At 39.1% G+C, this 19,022-nt stretch overlaps 1 protein-coding gene and 2 long non-coding RNA genes across 4 annotated transcripts; 1 reads left to right on the top strand and 2 right to left on the bottom strand.

Moving 5' to 3' along the window:
- The first annotated feature begins 59 nt into the window (after window positions 1–59).
- LOC307029835 (uncharacterized protein) lies at window positions 60–6,191 on the top strand. The gene is made up of 16 exons (XM_079665922.1): window positions 60–187; window positions 289–363; window positions 532–927; window positions 1,115–1,219; window positions 1,328–1,560; window positions 1,640–1,818; window positions 2,408–2,501; window positions 2,583–2,818; window positions 3,036–3,150; window positions 3,552–3,669; window positions 3,750–3,841; window positions 4,310–4,427; window positions 4,525–4,626; window positions 4,725–4,898; window positions 5,364–5,540; window positions 5,768–6,191. Exons 3-16 carry the CDS (start codon window positions 660–662, stop codon window positions 6,088–6,090), a joined length of 2,334 nt encoding a protein of 777 aa, XP_079522048.1. The 5' UTR covers window positions 60–187; window positions 289–363; window positions 532–659; the 3' UTR covers window positions 6,091–6,191.
- A 5,164-nt stretch (window positions 6,192–11,355) lies between these two features.
- Window positions 11,356–13,236, bottom strand: LOC307028522. The gene is made up of 2 exons (XR_013805015.1): window positions 13,090–13,236; window positions 11,356–12,828 (listed from the first exon to the last, which is right to left on the bottom strand). It is a non-coding gene; the product is annotated as an uncharacterized lncRNA (long non-coding RNA).
- Window positions 13,237–13,398: 162 nt separating this feature from the next.
- Window positions 13,399–18,152, bottom strand: LOC307028521. 2 transcript variants are annotated; one of them, XR_013805013.1, is made up of 4 exons: window positions 17,725–18,152; window positions 16,009–16,203; window positions 14,488–14,648; window positions 13,399–14,080 (listed from the first exon to the last, which is right to left on the bottom strand). It is a non-coding gene; the product is annotated as an uncharacterized lncRNA (long non-coding RNA). The 2 variants fall into 2 exon arrangements; XR_013805014.1 differs by having other exon boundaries at window positions 13,405–13,662.
- Between the last annotated feature and the right edge of the window lie 870 nt (window positions 18,153–19,022).

The following is a 19,022-nucleotide window of genomic DNA, read 5'->3' as shown; positions in this document are numbered from 1 at the left end:
GTGTGCAACAATTAAGGGAAATATATAATCTCTTTTATATATTTATATATTAAGATATCAAAGAAACCAAAGAAACCGAAGATACAGAAGATACCAAAGAAAATAACGCAAGGATCAAATGTTTCCTGGAGGAAGAGGGACCTGGATGGGAACATTATAGCCCAACATTGGAATAAGAATCGATCTGGTCTGTAAAATATAATCTAGTTCTAGTGTTTCATTAAGTTTTAATGTCGTTGGTCGGTCCTCAATAATGTTTCCCATAAATTCGTACTTTGTTTTATGCAGTTAAACCTTCCAGCTCTCAGAAGTCCCCAGAGGTCGAGGAGACACATGAGATTCCTCTACAGGTCCCAAGTCTTGGTATGCACAATGAATTCTTAAATTATCCTTCAACTTGAAATGTAGGTAATTGTTTGTAGTATGTAATAGCTTTGTTCATGATACATTGTAAAGTGAAAAGCCATGTATGGAATATCTTTTTTAAATTAAACTAAATTCCATGATTTGTTTTATATTTTGTTATTTTAGATCAACATCTTCAGACACTGAGAAACCTGTTGGGTTCTCTCACTGTCCCTGCATCATCAGAAGAAACACCCACTGCATCAACATGGACCCAAAGACAGTTGAAACGTGAACAAACATTCAGAGCTGCAATGCCAGAGCTCCTTCATTTGAAATTGGCTGCAGAGATTGTCACTACACGTTCCTGTCTCCAATGCAAAACTGCTGATGCTGTGGTCCGGTGCTTGGACTGTGTTCCACCAGGAACTCCCTTTCTTTGTCCGGCATGTGACCCTATTATCCATGGTAAACATGTCTTCCATGACAGGGAAGCCATGTTTGATGGGTTTTACAGACCTATTCCTCCCACATCCTTAGTGGTTGTGGATGAAAGTGGCCAATATGGACTCTGTGAACAAGGTGGGTTCAAATAAGGTATTACATATTCCCTTACCATGGTTTCCTAATGTGCACTACATATACAGCGGCATCATTTTCACCATGTCGGAAGTTTGCTTTAACAGTTAAAATGTCTCAATTTGTATTGACTACATTTCCTAACATGTCCTAACATGCATATGAATCTCTGAAATTGTCTTTGCTGCAGTGTGTCTGCTTCCAATTCCTCCGCCATCCCAAATCTGCTTCTCTGGTCCAAGCCAAGATTTCACCATCATCCCAGGAAAGCAGACCGTGTTGGTGACTATCAATGGTTTGTTGCCACCAGAAGACGATCAAGCAGAAATACAGGATTACTATTATACTTTTGTCCTACATTGCATAGATAGCTGTCAAATTGCACATTTATATTTTTTCTCAGGTCCATACAACGTTCGTCTGCCTTCTGTGTGCTGCCCAATTTGTTCCGCCAAATGGTCCCCGAGCATAGGTGACTTGCTGGGATACAAATACTGGCCAGCAACCGACAGCTGCAAAATTATTTTTAACTTTGATGTGTTCACATCATTCGAGCAAATGAAATTGGCCAGCCCAGCATTATCCCAGCAAGTATTTATAAAAATGCTTGAACATCGATCGTTTTCCACAGGAAGGGTAAGAATAAAATGTGGATTTCAAGATGTTTGAATACCAAACTTTTAATTAACCAAATGAATACCATTCTTTTTTCCAGACAGGCAGAATCTGTAGCGATATCTTCCACAGAGTCTTTCGGGAGTTTGCCTTCTGTAATTACAGACAAGAAGATCTATGCCTGGTGGAGCCCTTTAAATGCCCAGCATGCACACCTGACATGCTGGCTATTGCTGTAGATGGCAATAGAAAGCATTATCGCTTCAAGAAGTCCAGAGGGTCAGTGAAATCATATTCTCATTTTAGTTGTTGTTTTATTGACTAAGCTGAATGTCTTTGCTGAAATGTCTAACTTTCCCCAACTCTGCAATTTATTTTTCCAAAGTTTGTAGACCATCAGAAAACAATAGTTGGTTTGAAATTACACATAATTATATAAATCCAATTCATAAAAATTATTATATATGACGCCTGTAAAGTTAACTCAACTTTAAAATGTTAAATGGTTGACGTTAGTTGGATATGTTGGAGCTAAGAACCAGTTTTGGATATAATCGCTTCATGAAAAATGTATTAAATTGCCCAGGAACCTTTTTCTATGCCTTCCTCTGCCCTATTCCATGCCCATCAATATAAATGATGTACTTTTATTTTTACCTTTTTACAAGAAGTCAGTAAACTTTTCACTAATGTTAAATAATGGTGGCAAAAGACTTTACACAGAATTACAGATCAAATTCACAAAGACCTTTTCCACATTTAGGAAAATGTTATGGCAAAAGCAAATTGGCCACATTAAATAGAGGACACAATCAAACTTATGTATGTATGATAATGTTGCTTACAATGTCTTTCTCGAATTTCGCAGGACAGATGAACCGTCTCTATTTGATGGACTGTTCATTGCCCAGGACAGTAAAGTGTCTGCCTTTGTCGACAAAATCAGGAGCCAGATGACGATTGTAAGAATCTATTCAATCCCTTAACCCTTTATTTATTTTTCTTAGCACAGGGTTAAATGTAACAGATTGTGTCTATTTCAGAAAAGTGGTCGTGATGTTTGTGGACCGGCAACATTCACAGCTTGCAGAGAAACCTCACACAAGTCCAGGGCCAAGGTGGATGAGGAAGGACTGCAAATAGCTGTGTGCAGACATGGCATCTTACTACAAGGCCTAAATCACTACCGTGGTGAAATATATGCCTACCCAATGTTCCTGCAGAAGGAGCTGGCTGAAGTTGCGAATGCAACATTCTTTTGTATGGATGTTGCCTGCAGGTAGTTATAACTATTGCAAAATTGGAAGTGTTTGTGGGAAACGTGTTATCTATTTAATTCTTGCACATCCAGTAGATGTAAAGCAAAAAAAGCATTCATTTGGATAAATGCTGATGTTGGTTACAAGGATTGTACTGGTAATTTTAAGGACCTGGTTTATCTTTTTACTATTATGCCATCATGCAACTGGAAAAGCTAATTGATTTTGTCATTACAGGTACTGGCCTTATTTGGAGAAGATGGCAGCAAAGTTGCCTGAGCTCCAACCACTTACAGAGATGAAACCTTTTCTCTCTGTAATGCACGCCAAGGCCCACACAGGCAAATGCGAGGTACAGTATGCAAGTTAAACATTTGTGTCACTAGATTCAAATGTTTTAGAAATTGTAGTGCACATAAGAATATCATGTAGTATATTCTATTCAAGCCTGTGGAATAATTGTAATAGTTACAAATGTTGACAAAATTGTGACAAAAGAGACTGTCACAAGGATAGGCTTCCAAAACCCATTATGTTTATTTTAGTAAATATATCCGCACTGTAGAAATAATGAATGAATAGAGCTTCAAATAACTGCAGTTGTGACATTGTAGTTCAAAGCATAATTCAATATCAGAACATTTTAACTTTCTGAAATTGCTCCTGACACTGATGATAACTAAAGATGTACAGTACAAGAAATTATAATATTGAACTAAATAGCTAGATCTCATTGTTTATGATTCTGAGCAGGTGAAGTGGGGTGGCAGAAGCCAGGAAGGTGCTGGAAATACTGTCGGCGAGGAAGTGGAACAGGTTAACAGCTTCCTCTCAAGGGCAGCTCTGACAACAAAATACATGACCAAATCAGGTTGGTAGAGGAAAACAAATAGTTTTAAGTAGTGCCACATTGTAAAGCTCATATGAATTTTCATGTTTTTGTGTTTACAGCTAGAGCAGATATGATAACCGTGCTGGCTATGCAATGGAACCACAGGAAGGTGGAGAATCTCCACAAGACACTCTCAAAGAGATTTGTCAAAGTAAGACGTCCATGCTGCATTTCAAAATGTATATTAAGACTATCCGAGTTTGTTGTTGTAGTAATTTAACACCATCCTTAGCTACATGTTGTTGAATTGAATGTATTCTGCAATCATTTCATTATGATGGTGCTGCCATGGCACACTGTTCTGCCAAGAGAGTCTCTGTTCTGTTTGTTTTTAATAAAGCACTATAGGTTGATTCATCTGAATTTCTGGATAATAATAATAATAATAATAATAATAATAATAATAATAATAATAATAATAATAATAATAATGTTAATCCTGCTTGATCTTGAAAAAAAAGGGAAACTAAGGTGATACTTGCCAACCTTGAAGAGAAGGTGTTTAGCATTTCATGTTGTTGTCTGGTCAGTTAATGTGCATAAAGGAATTCAGTAAAAAACAACCTTCTCAACCAACTGGAACGCATATTCACTTTTTCCTTTTAAACATTCTAACCAGACTACACAGAGAGCACAAACTGAAGTGGACAATCTTGAGAGTCTCAAGCAAGAGCTGAACATCTCCCTGGAGGACACGGAGCAGTGGGTGTTGGAGGTCAAGCAATGGGCAGCCACTGGTATGTTATATGATCACTGTGGTATAGATTTGGTTCCATATTTCCAAACATTTGGCTTCATGTTTTATGATTACACCTTGTTGTTTCTGTTTTCAAGAGAAACATGGAGCCCAGAGTAGCCAAGAGGAGCTCCAGAGAGAAATAGATGAAATTATTTATTCCCTCCGAAGAAAGAAACACGACCTCTATCGACAAAATGGTATTTATTATTACGTTATCTAGAAACAATATTTGTTTCTTGTTGTTGTTGTTTGTATTATTAATATTAGTTTATTTGTATTTTGTTTTACTTTACAGACAGCAACCAAACAAGGCAACGCAAACGGAGAAGACTGACAGAGCTCAAGAAGAAACTCAGAGAGAGGATACTGCAGTACAACACCATTGATGCCTGTTCAGAGAAAATTGACACAGAAGCAGCATGCGGTCTGTCTGAGGATGTCATTCTGCCCTGGGAGGCGCAAGGAGATGGTAAGAAACAACTTGTTTTTGTTTGCCCTAGATATTCCATAAATTCAGTTGAAGTACTAGAATACAATCACCAATGTAACACAGAGCTGTCAACATAGGTGTCACAAATCATCATGATCACAACAAATCATTCTAAAATAATTATATTGAAAGGTCTGTATGATGTTGCCCTATCAAGTCTTAATAGTCTAGTCTCACTGGGACAGGCATATCTATGGAAACAGTAAAACCCTTCCTGACCACCCTGAACTGCATACTAATGTTGAATCTCAAGACATACTGAATGTAATTCTGCCAACATAGACAGAATTGAAAAAATTCAGCAAGCGGCGAGGTTGAATTTTTTTTTACCAGATTTTAAGGTTTTGGTCAATTTAATTAAAAAAGATTGGATACAAACTGATATTATTTGTTTTATTAGCCTTACCATTGTGGTTGTTATATTTTGTGTTTTTTCCATTATAGTGGTGAACCTGCGCACAAAGAGGCGACTTTTTGACCAGGTTATGCTGGTCAGGCGTATGGAAGAGGAGAAAGTCATCATTGTGAAGGAGATGACCCAGCATTGTCAAAATCTGAGGCAGGCACTGGACAAACTGGACCGCCTCCTTCATCAGACAAAAGACGACATCAGAAACCAAAGTATGTTCCACAAATACCGATTTATAACATTTGCCACTGCCCCCCTCCCAGTGTCAAATGTCTATCACTGAATAGCATCTGTAATGATTGCGTTTTTTCTGAATCACAAATCTTTTTAGCTAATATACAGCCTCGGAGTTAAACATTCAAATTGCTTATATGGAACCAACATCAATGCTAACTAAAAGTTGCCTTACATAGACTGTCATTTTGTCTTTTTATTTTAGTTTCTCCAAGCGATATAACAGAAGAGGGATACAGGGGACTGCACTGCTGTATTTTACACCATCAATATCTTCTGGAGCAGAAACTGAGCAGAGTCACCAGCACCTACAGCTGTATTGGCTCGGACTCGTCTTTTCTCATGATGGAGGAAGACATTGAAGATGGTAATGAGGACGACGAACAGGACGGTGATGAGGACGGTGGTGAGGACAACGAACAAGACGGTGATGAGGACGGTGATGAGGACAACGAACAAGACGGTGATGAGGACGGTGATGAGGACAACGAACAAGACGGTGATGAGGACGGTGATGAGGAAAACTAACAGGACGGTGATAAGGACAACAAACAGGACAACGAACAGGACTTAACAAGTCTATTGTGTTGTATGCATGTCAACGTATTAAAACGAGTATTACGATTGAATGGCTTGTTTATTACCTTTTTTTTTATATGATCCTGCTTTGCATTTACTATGTCTGGTATTCAAGTAAATGCCATTAGCAGTTATCAGTCACCTTCAGATCCGAGTTACCTCGAGGGCCAGAGGTTCCCCACCCCTGGTATAAGGTTTTGGTGATCACCCTTATTATCATCATGTCATTTAATCATGATCTGTTTAATTAGCCAATGCTTACATCCAAAGAATGTGTCTAGACTTTACTCCTACAGACACACACTAACAATACAAATTGAGCTAAGTAATACACTCACGAGCCACTTAATTAGGTACACCTTGCTAGGATGGGTTGGACCCCCATCTGCTTTCAGAACTGCGTTAAGTCTTCATGGCATAGATTAAACAAGGTACTGGAAGCATTCCTCAGAGATTTCACTCAATATTGACCTGATCGCATCACACAGTTGCTGCAGATTTGTCGGCTGCACATCCATGACGCAAATCTCTCGTTCACCATATCCCAATGGTGCACTGTAGGATTTGGATCTGATGACTGTGGACTGTGACATTTGAGTAAAATTCATTGTCATGTTCAAGAAACCAGTTGGAGAATATTTGAGCTTTGTGACACGGTGAGTTATCCTGCTGGAAGTAGCCATCAGAAGATTGGTACACTGTTGTCATAAAGGCATGGACATGGTCAGCACAACCCGGTATCACGGCAAGACGTGAACATGTGACGATTTACCATGATGGGAGACGTGAAGCTGTCACGATTTCGTCCCTTCAAACGTGACAATTACACAGTATTGTTAACGTGGCCCAACCAGTGGAGATATACCCGGAAATGCCAAGCAAATGCTACCCCGACGGTCGGTTGTTATTATTATCAATATTAATATAATAATGATTTCATTTGTAATAGTCACACTCAATTTCGCCAATTTTCTGTTGCCCCAGCTGGTCGGCACCTCTTTTAGCAGATACAAAGGCTATATTAATGTATTAAATCGATGTGTGTGGATGTGGAATTAACGGACGTGACGTTGCACGATTGCGTTACCAGGCAACAGCTTCGGTTCATGTTAATTTATAAACTCTTCAACTCGAACCGTAGTTATATTTTAAAACATTTTAGAAAGCCTCATGAAATATTTTAATGTACATTTTAATTTAAATGTGAAGGAATGTGTGTATAACAAAATACATCCGTCAAAAACAATACCGGAAACAGACGTAGGCAAGATCCTCGGTTATGGCTAGAAAGGATCCTTCTATTGTAAATATGACGTCACGTTCTCGTTGTAACTCTCGTTGTAATCGGAGCGGCTCGGAAACACATCTACAGCAGTAACATGATGCAACATACACATTAATGCAGCAGCAATATTAATAGAGAAACATCAGACATAATAGTAAAACACTGCAAGGGAACATTTTATTGCACCAGGAGCTATCTTGGGACTTTTACTGCGACAACGTTGACTTGCCTGTGAATAAAAAATAAACCATAGTGTTGGTGATCTACAGTGTTGTCATTCTTCTTTGAACACCAGCAAGACCGCTTTTCAACGATCACACTCCCTGTCATTGACATAATTAATAGATAGTTTAGCTTCTCACCATCATTTGCTGTGGCCAAATGATGTTAACGATCCTAACTGAAAGGCTGCCTGCCAAACGTAAACATTCAGCCACGTGACATTCAGCCGAACTCTCGCGAGAGTTTTACACAAGACGGATCCTTTCTAGCCATAACCAAGATCCTCAGCTCGGTGATTCATGGTTTAGCCGCAATGCACGTTGGGAAATGGTGTTTATGCGATGTGAAATCCGAAAACATTTAAAAAAAAAATAATAATACTTTATTCCGAGTTTGCTTGCTTTTCTCTTTGGAGCTAATCACATAACGGCATTGTAATACATGGTTCGGCTGCATTACATATTACATATCTGCCGTAGTTATCTATTTATAGAGCCCTGATGAGAAGACTTCTATACAAACAGGAAGAACTGCCGCCAAAACTGAAAACGTGACGTGGATCACAAATATATCAGCCATTTAACAACATCTTAGATTTATTTTCACACAATATGTCTCCTTGCAATATCAACAGTAATTCGGCTGACTTTTATATTGGATCCAATTGGTAGATAGGCAGTATTTACACCATAACGGTGCACAGCTGATAAACGGGCACCTAGTGGTTAAAGCATGTTATTGAATTTTATTATTATTATTAACTAACAGAATAAGAGACCTGACAGGTGATGGTCAGACGTTGACCTGGCTGCACAGTCACAGAAGCTGGCTGTGTCAACTGTTCACACTTCACACCTGTACAAATACAAAAAAAAGTTATATGACAGATTATCCTGTTAAACAGCAGTATAATAAGTGTTGACTCACTTCCAGCTGCCAGCAGCAGCAGCAGCAGCAGAGAGAACATGATGATGATGACTCTCATTTCATTTAATTTCAAACCTTTATTTATACAGGTGTATCCCATTGAGATCATTGATTTCTTTTTCAAGGGAGACCTGCTCAAGTAGGTTCCACACGAAACATAAAAACATAAACAGAACAACAAAAGGACATCATACAGCACCATTTACATAACTATCCACATAAACAGGTACCAATAGCTTCCGATTGAGTAGCATCCAACCGAGCTTTAAAAACATTTAGTGGCACCAGATTGCTCAGTTTCCATTTAATTTGCAGACTATTCCAAGACAGAGGAGCTGCGCATCTAAAAGCTGTCTTCCCTAAGACAGTCCTAGCAGTTGGCACATTTAATAAAACCACAGCATTCGATCTCAGGCAGTAGCCACTTACAATTTTCCATGAGATCAGGGAGCAGATATAAGATGGAAGTTTCCCTAACATGGCTTTGTATATAAAAATGTACCAGTGACTGAGCCTCCGTACAGTTAGTGAAAGCAAACCAGCCCTTGCATACAGGGTACAGTGATGGGTTAATGCTTTACAGTTTGTCACAAATCTCAGTGCACTGTGATACGCAGCATCTAACTTGACCAGGCAATTGGCAGGTGCATTCATATAGATCAAATCACCATAGTCCAGCACAGGTCAAAAGGTCACAGTGACTAGCCTTTTCCTGGCCTCAAGCAGAGAAACAGGACTTGTTCCTGTAGAAGAAACCTAGGCTAACCCTCAGCTTTTTAAGCAGGTTATTGACATGAAGTTTAGAAATGTGAGACAATCATCAAGCCAGATACCAAGGACTCTGAGAAGACGTGAGCTCCTGATCCCCTTTAATCTCCACAGACAGTCTCTTGTGAAGGCCTTATAACTGTATCACAATGGATATTACTGAGTTTGCATAGAACCAAACGTGTTCACGTGTGAATGTGAACATTAATAGAATATCACCTCCCATCTTCAGAGCAATCTGACTATTATAACATTAGCGTTAAGAAAGCTTAATTAAATATCTGCCACAACATAAGTAACTGGATCAAAGTAACAGTACAGTCCGCGGCATCACATCATAATGTATCATATATCTCCTTATCTGAGTCAGCTGAGCCGTATCTGGCCGTGCAACACTTACAGTGTCACATACTGTATGCAGAAGTATTATTTTAAGCAACACATTACGAAACACTCGAGTCAAATGTAATTAAAGTCAGATCGTGTCTTAGACGTGGCATATCATAAACCTGTTAATGTACGCATTCAAACACTTTTTCTTTTACCAGCTGTGTTCACCTTGCAGGTGCAGCTATGTGGCTTTTATCCTGGATAAAGTGTTTGAGTCATGGATGTTTAAAGTCTTCATATTTGTCTAATTATATAGTTGACTTTTCATTCAGGAAGTATACGCGCTGCGCTGTCAGTACGCTTCTCCATGTTTGTGATTGGTCGAATGCTCCAAATACTACCCCTTTTATGTGAACGCGCACCTAACTAGATAGGCACGGCTGGCTTGAGCGATCCACTTGATAACCCGTGTCGTAGTGCCGTTTAGCGAGAGGGCGTATGTTTTGGATTAGGCCAACCGGCTAACTCAAACATATCCGGGTTAGGTTGAACCAGTTTCGTGGTATACCCCCCAGGTCTTGTCCTGACTGAGCACAGGCACCTGTAGCCTTGGCTACTGTGCTCTCAGTGTTTTGTCTCCCTGTTCCTGCCTATTGGCGTCAGCTGATAGAGGTGTTGGTTTTATCTTGTTATGCACAATGTTGATTCTTCTCTCAGAACTAGCTAAATATGGGTCTGGGGTAGAGATCTTCAGAATTGGTTTGGCATCTTTTGTGTCAATTCGTGGCACACAACATGTCTTGTGAATAAACCATCAGTTTGCCATCAAAGTTCCTGCTCTCCTCGTGTCTCTCTGACTCCTGTTTCCATTGCTTCAGAAGTTTCCATCGCATATGAAAGATTTTCACATGTTTGTAAATTATTTTGGTTTCAGTGTGTGTGTTTCACATGGGTGAACAGTATATTTATATGTTATGGAATGAAATACAATGTCAGATTAGGGGAAAGTTAGGGGAGTGCATGTTAATGTGTCTGGAGGTGGCGTGTTCCAAAAGTGTTTGGGTTTGTCTGCCGTGTGTGGGCTGCGTTCCATTTCAAATTGCCGCCTGTACAATGTATGCACCAGTCTGTGATATGCCGATGTGCAGGCCCGCCCCTCCATACACGCCGATCACACAGACTGCGTCTGCCTCTCGCCCTCATCTTGTGGAGGGAGCCTCATCTGATGCGCAAATGCGGCGCAATTGAGCGCGCCACAGTTTCTGCTGCGAGGCTCCACTAGCTGTAATCGGCTTGGTGTGTCCAGGGTTTACACACCACCCCCCCGTCGACGCTCGCGAGGGCCTCATCACATCACAGCCCTGCCGATGTGATATAATGTATAGGACCTTTTTCCTCATGGGTGTCATTCACAACAGACCAATCATGACAGTTTTAGAGAATGAGTTTGTATGGATACACTTAAAACATATTTGTATTTGTCTTGGCTTCAGCTCACTGATAACATAAGAACACAAATAGGCACAACACTTACATAGATGTTTTTTTATATGTATTTTATTACTCCAAAATAGAAAAAAAAAAGTCAGCCATATTTAACTGGAAAAGTTTTCCTTTGGCTCCCAGGAATTTTTCCACTTCGCCCCACTGTAAAACAGAAACAGTCAATCAATCAATCAATCAATCAATCAATCAATGTTTATTTATATAGCCCAATATCACAAATGTTACATTTGTCTCAATGGACTTCACAGTTTGTACAGAATATCAGTATGACAATACTGACACAGCAAAAAGTATTACTTTTTGGAATATGTAGTTCTACAGTATGTTGACAATGCTATTTCAAATGAGAAGATATACTAAGTCACTCAAAAATATCATGATGAAAGTGCAGTATAATGTATATATTTATATATAACACGTACATCATATATAATACAAGGTACATTTTTTATTTCAAAGTCAATGTTTCATTTGACCAATTCTTTGAATTTGCTGTCTTATCAATGCCCAAACATACAGCACTAAACTTAGACAACTGCCTGCAAGACTGCACACAGAAATAATACTACTTATTACTACTAACTATACTTATAGTATAATTGTTAAGAACAAATGTAACAAGTCAGTAATTACAAAAGAGATCAAATACCATCCAGCCTCACATATCAATCATTTAACCTTTAGTGATATTGATCAATGATAAACTCTATTGTATATTTTAATTTCTATTTCAATGTAGGCTACTTCCCTGCTTATGTGCTACAATCAGACAGCGTTTCTAGGGCGCGATGTCTGAATGACGAAGGGCAGAGAACTTGGATGTCTTACTTTATGGCGCAAACGTCTGATAGAGCCATTGATGACATGGCTCCCCACCCCCATGTGATCAACTAAATTCAATTTACTGCTGAGGAACCCAAAATGTTTAAGTTAGTGATCTCAGGGTTGATGAAGTTGGTTGGTAAGACTACTTTGTGGCCCCTGTTCTGCCAGACCCATCAGCTACACTGAAGGAAACTTCAGATTAGATACATACCATCCAGAGCAAGACTGCCACTGCACCAACACTTCGGTATGGCCCTGAGTAAAGAAACACAGATTTTAGGTAAACTTCATTTTTTTCAAATGTCATACATGTAAATACAAAAAGTCCAGTGAAATCAAATGATAATTTGAAATAATAGTAGGTACGATTAACTCAAACATATGAAGGACTGTAACATAGTCAATAGCATTTTCCCCATCAGTTTAATATTTTGGAATACTATTATTATTTAAAAAAATATTTGTACTGCCAAGAATAGGAATTCACCTACAAAGGATTACAAGAAAAAATGTAATATATAAATAAATGGCTGGACATGATGCATTAATGCGACATGAAGCATTACACAAGTACCTCAACCTTAAATTAATAATAAATTATTGTTACTGTAATTTCAATATTTACATTAGCAGTCATGCTTAAGACTGAAACACTCCTTTTAAACAAAGTATACGAAAATCCAATAAGATAAGACTTGGTTCCACGGAAACATTATTGTCATTGTTTATTTATTTAAAAATATTTTCTAAACAAACCTCCCTGATTCGTTCCCTCAGTAGTTTTTTGTAGGGGAAAGTGTCTGACCCTTGATGAATGGGACATTCTGCAAGGAATTAAAAGATGGTAATAAGTTGAAGTTCAGCAATAACCTCCTAAACATTGCCTAACATCACATTGTGCTCAATTAAACTGTTCAAAATGGCACTGAGACTTTTGATACTGCAAAGTCTTAAACAAAACAAAAGGTGGTGTATTCTAATTGTACCGATGATTGTTTTCTCTCTCTTTAACTAATTCAATGTGCAAAATCAAACACAGTTTCAGTCGATGTAAATAAGATAATTACTAATTAACCCGCACATACCATTAATTGCCACTTTATTCCTCGTTGGTCTTCTTTTCTGTGAGGAAGACACTGAGGAGAGAGCAGGAGTCAGCCCGGAGGAGAGAGCAGGAGTCAGCCCGGAGGAGAGAGCAGGAGTCAGCCCGGAGGAGAGGGCAGGAGTCAGGCCGGAGGAGAGAGCAGGAGTCAGCCCGGAGGAGAGAGCAGGAGTCAGGCCGGAGGAGAGAGCAGGAGTCAGGCCGGAGGAGAGAGCAGGAGTCAGGCCGGAGGAGAGAGCAGGAGTCAGCCCGGAGGAGAGAGCAGGAGTCAGCCCGGAGGAGAGAGCAGGAGTCAGGCCGGAGGAGAGAGCAGGAGTCAGCCCGGAGGAGAGAGCAGGAGTCAGCCCGGAGGAGAGAGCAGGAGTCAGCCCGGAGGAGAGAGCAGGAGTCAGCCCGGAGGAGAGAGCAGGAGTCAGGCCGGAGGACACAGGAGTGAGGAAGAGAGTGAACTCAGTGTCAGTCTCGGTGGTAAGAGGTACAGACAAGTCTGATCCTGGGTCTGCGGCCATTTCTGCCTGTGTGGTACAAGGGCCCTCAGGTTCAACTGCCAAAGTCACTATTGAGAAGAAAAAAAAGTAGACGCATGGTGAGTAAATGACCAAGTATAATCCGCCATATACATTTATAATCTGAGTAATTACAGCTAAAAATGAAACAGCGGAACATCAGTGATTCTGTGTTACAATGGCGTTTGTTAGCAACCAGGAAATGACACCAGTAAGGACAAACAGATGAGAATGCTGCGTGGGGTCTGGGTGCCGTGTTGGCGGGACGTTGGGGGGCTCGCTGCTCCGCCCTTTGAGGCTCGAGGAGCAGACAGTGTGAGCTGGATTACTGGTGTTGTTTCCTGGTTGCTGTGTGGGGTCTGCGAGACAGCGAGGAACTCAGCCTGAGCGCACACACACACACACACACTCACAGCCAGGCTGTGAGTGTGTGTGCGTGTGTGCGTGAGGAGATCCGCGGAGCCTCGGCTGAGAAAAGATAAGGCTGAGTGAGTGTGTGTGTGTGAGCCGGTACGTCACTATGCCCGTTACGTCACTATACTCAGGAAGAAAAAAATTGAAAAAGAGCAGCATAGACAGGTATTTTCTGTGTTAGAGTTTTACTCGCTACAGGGTGTACTTTGAGGGTTTGTGACTCTGCAGACCGTTTACATGCAGGAAAAGCTTCATAACACACAAGGGGACGGGTAATAACCAGAAAAGCATGACATGGGCCCTTTAACTGACAAAACAAGACATAACGACATATTTTTACTACTTGGTAAACACTGATTCACATTTTTTTACATTTAAAACCAGATAACTGAGCAACTAATTTACAAAACATGTTAACAGATAAATTGCTGAAATATAGCATGCAGATTTGTATACTTTACCATTAATTAGGCTTTCGTAAATCCTCTTTATGGTAACAAGTGCATTGTTACCATCTTCTGTCTCGATTTGCCATGGACAGATGCAATTGGCAAAAACCATTTGTGCCTCTCTTGGCAAGAAGGAGGATGGGACGCCGATCTAACATTTTCCATTTGTGAAGCTGGAACACAATGGACACAAAAAAACAAGAAATATTATGTACACAACAGCTCTAAACATCATCACACACCTAAAGCCATTATAACTCCATTTATTTTGCATAAGTGAAAAATGCACTGATGTGATACGTGTGCACATTGAGGAAGGCACCCCACAATTAACCAGGTGTGATTTTAGACCCCTTTTAGGGGAGCCCCTAAAAAAGAACTGTAAAAAAAAAAGAAGTTTATCGAGCTCGGGTTCACTTTGAGTTTTTTTTACATGGGCATAGTTATTTTTATATGGGTTAGGGATGCCAGCGATTATTCTATTTTTCGAATATTCGTTACAGTCTCCATAATCGAAAATTATTTTTAAAATTCGATTTTATTTATATATATTTTTATTATTATTTATGTATTTCTTTTTTTTCCTGGCTTAGTTTCAATTCGGCGGCGAATAATCAATTAATATTCGCCAGGGCTGTCCGATTTTGATCATGGTCAGTTTCTGGCATGCCTAATATTTGTCCATTTAACTCTCACATTCAGATATCTGAATAAGCTACATTTAGCTTTGAAACATGTCAGCAAGCTATAACCTATATCATTTCAGGTTCAAAGTTCTGCATTAACAGCACTTCAGATGTAAAGCTGGTGTTACAGGGGAATTTTTAAATGACTGTTCGAACACGGCTCAAAGTCAGAGACTCTGGTAAGCTTAATGAAAGTGCTTTTAAGGGCCTCTTTATTAATACTAACTCTTTCCAGGTCTTGATTGTCTTTCAAGCACTATATTAATATGGGCTGGTTTTGATTCTGTGACATTCTTGGTTTTACCATTTATTCAAAAATGTATATGATATTTCATTTATTTTACTTTTGGAAACCATAGTCACATTATGTGTTTTCCATACCATGAAGTTCCAAAATAAAATATAAAACACCAAAATGCAGGTTTTTTTGTAAGATATAATTAGAAAAACATGTACATTGAAGCTCTGATTCTAGGAATTACCACTGGCCTGAACTATGTTACTTCTGGTTAAGAAATAATGTTTTACTAAAACTGGGTGCTTGCAAGTACAAACACTATCTAACATCAGTTCGAAAAAATGTGTTATGCCTTTACAGCTTTAAATACAACGGTGACAACAATTTTGCTTAACACATTACATGAAGTGCAGTAATCGTGCACTAGTCTGTACTTCTCACATAAACTTACTTAAGAAATTAGGATTATTTTTAAAAAGTAAATGAGGGCGACTGTTGGAAAGTATAAATCAATTCAGTAATTTAACAATTTGTATAAAAAGATTAAGATCAGGGATTATTTACACACTTTTTTATGATAACTGACATCTGCAAGAGAAAAAAGCTTACCAGTAAATGTGTCGAGTCATACACTTTGTTGACACTGTGGTTTTTCTGTTGCGTGGCCTTCCACTCCTGTGCAACCTTTTCTTTTTGCTTGGAGAGTTTCTCTTTGTGTGGTTGGATGGCACCACATTGTTTGCATTTTTTACTTGCTACTCCTATGCTTTGCCTGCATGTCTGGCACACTTTTTGAGTAGGCATCTGTAACAGAAACACAGATAATGTCAGGGAATACCAAAAATAAGAATACTATACTACAAATGTTTACAGGATTCATGTATTTTATTATATCGTGAAAAATCTTGTTAAAACAATGAACTCATGTTTTTTTATCTTTTAGATAGGATGAACAAAAATCACAAGAGTAAGGAAAACAATGTTATACAGAGTCAGTCACATGTTTAAATTGACTGTTATGGACAACCCTAATCTGTAAATATCTGGTTGATCCAAAAGTTGATGCTCCATCATCACAGAAAATAATACTAAAATCATCATTACCAGGGGTGTATTGCTAATTCTATAAGTTCTGCACGTGTGCACGCGCAGTTGTGGCTTGTTTTGAAGCTTATGTAACTACTGTCAATTAACACTCCAGCCAGAATCAACAAAGAATGGTCATTTATTAAGTCTGCATTATTGAATAAATGTGTGATTCTTACAGTAAATGCTGCACACAGCTGCGTGATAGTTAAGTGATCAGTGAAGGACCTTTATAAACTAACTCCCTCCTGCTGAGGTACAAAGGTTACTATATAAAAAGTGTGCACATGTATTTAGTATCCTATCCATGTGAATATGTTTTAAGTGGGGGTGGACCTCATGTCCTCTAGGGGGGTCCGGAGGCCCCCGTGAAGTTAAATGCATCAATCTTGTGCACTTGAGGGCAAAATTAACTAAATCTATGGATACATCTGTCAACACCCATATGAAACTTAACTGTATACATTTCAATAATAAAAAAAATGATAAGAATAATACTTTTTTTAAATGTATCTTTGTGCATATTTAACTATTTACTGTTTTGTTTTTTTATGCATTTGTTGTATGTCCAATAGTATGAATTGTAATGATTTCATCGATGTTTTAGATTCATTCGATTTTTTTTAGGGTGCTGTGTGACGTTGAACCTGCGACCTGCAACCTGTGACCTATGAACCTGTATTTGTATACTACCAAAGGAGCTATTGAACCTAAGAACTTGAATTTCCGACTCCTATTGTGGAACATTACAATAATATAAAAGTGTGCCTTGGAAATATGTATTTCCATATATGGTGACCAAACTGTTTCAGACCCACTGAGATAACTTAGACTAAAGTTAACTGTGTAAACATTACATTAGGTACATTAGCCTCTTAGCCTATCCGTTATCATAGCTAGCTAGCACCAGATGCTAACAACCATCCCCGTTTTAGGTGCCGGAGCGGTGTTCCGGCAGTATTACACCCCTGGTCACTCTTCACTTAATAGATAAATAGTATTTAATATAGTTATAAAGAATGTGACGTTTGATAACATTTGGATCAACCGCATGAACCGATGGATCACATAACTTCCATGCTCACGTTAACGTTAGCTGATTCTACTTTTGGGTAATTTAGCTTTGCTATCATTATTCCTAGGTAAACATAGTAATCTTAGTCACTGTACTAGACGACAAAATAAAACAACATAATACATATCCCAAAATGAATATACTTTTGATATCTGACTACTCACGTTTATTAGCTTGTCTGGGAAATAAATGGATGTTGTCTGATGCAGTGACGAGTCCAAAACCCCGGTGAGTTAGCATTTGACCACTTCCGGTTCCCTCGCGTCAGAACCAATGAGATTTCTCCATAGGATTTGGGAAAATAGCTCGAAATAAGGTCTGTGGTCGACACAAATTTAAGAGGCGGATCACGTTTTGTTCTACGACAGAAAGCCGTGATTTTTGAAGAGTGTACGTGTCTGAAAAACGATGGTTGTTAACAGAAGTTGTCGAGGACGTTGTACGTCATTACGCCGCCTCCCGTTGATTTAAAACGCGCCCGTGGGTCGTAAAGGTATACAGGCTGACGCACCCGTTGATTGAAAACGCTGCTCTGGGTCGTATTAATGGGTCGGAAAACGAGGAAAACAATCGACCTATTTGGTCGTATTAGTTGGAGGACTTGTTGAATCTTTTATGCTCTGGTCTGCTGGGGCTGCAACATCTCGGCTGCTGTCATGAAAGTTACATGTAGTTTGGTAACAGCACCAGAATGGACAGGGTGTGCAGACACAGGAGAGCCGAGTCAAGGGTAAAGGAGCTTTGCATTAATTGTATTTATATTGACCCGAATGGTTTACAGATTGAACGGGACTTTAGTGGCACAAGATCTAGGAGTAGGCAATGTAATTTTTTCACCTAGTTGTATCCCATAAGTGTGCATCTTACTGAGATTAAGGAGCTAAAACGATATTCCCTAGTCCTTGATAAACCAATCTGACAACATGAGAATTTCTGTTTCAGTTTGTTCTTAATGGCAACATGACCGAAACACATGCTCTTTGTACCAAAAGGACAACAATGTAGATCTGAAATACACACCTACATTTAACAACAAAACAGTTTGACTTCCTAGCTGACAAAACTCCAACAAAGTCAACACAAAATGCGGTCATTGATCCTCCTGTGGTGTTCGGGTCAAATCTGACCCATTTACTACTTTCATCAATCAAAACTTTTTTGTTTTACATTCGATTGCATTAAGGCAGCGGTCCCCAACCTTTTTTGCGCCACGGCCCGGCTTAATGTCAGACAAATTTTCACGGACCGGCCTTTAAGGTGTGGCGGATAAATACAACAAAATAAAATGACAAGACCATGGTATTTTGTAAATATAATAATAAAAAGCCTGAATCCACTGTGTACTTGTATGTAACTTTATTAGCAGCGTCCTCCTGACATTTTTTTTTTTTTTGCGTCCTCCTGACATCCACCAACAACAATAATAATAACATAATAATAACAATAACAACCTCTCTGCCTC

This window comes from Notothenia rossii, assembly GCF_949606895.1.
Source record: "Notothenia rossii genome assembly, chromosome: 2".
Lineage (NCBI taxonomy): Eukaryota > Metazoa > Chordata > Actinopteri > Perciformes > Nototheniidae > Notothenia > Notothenia rossii.
The sequence above is the reverse complement of the archived record's forward strand: the minus strand, read 5'-3'. Positions and strand labels throughout refer to the sequence as shown.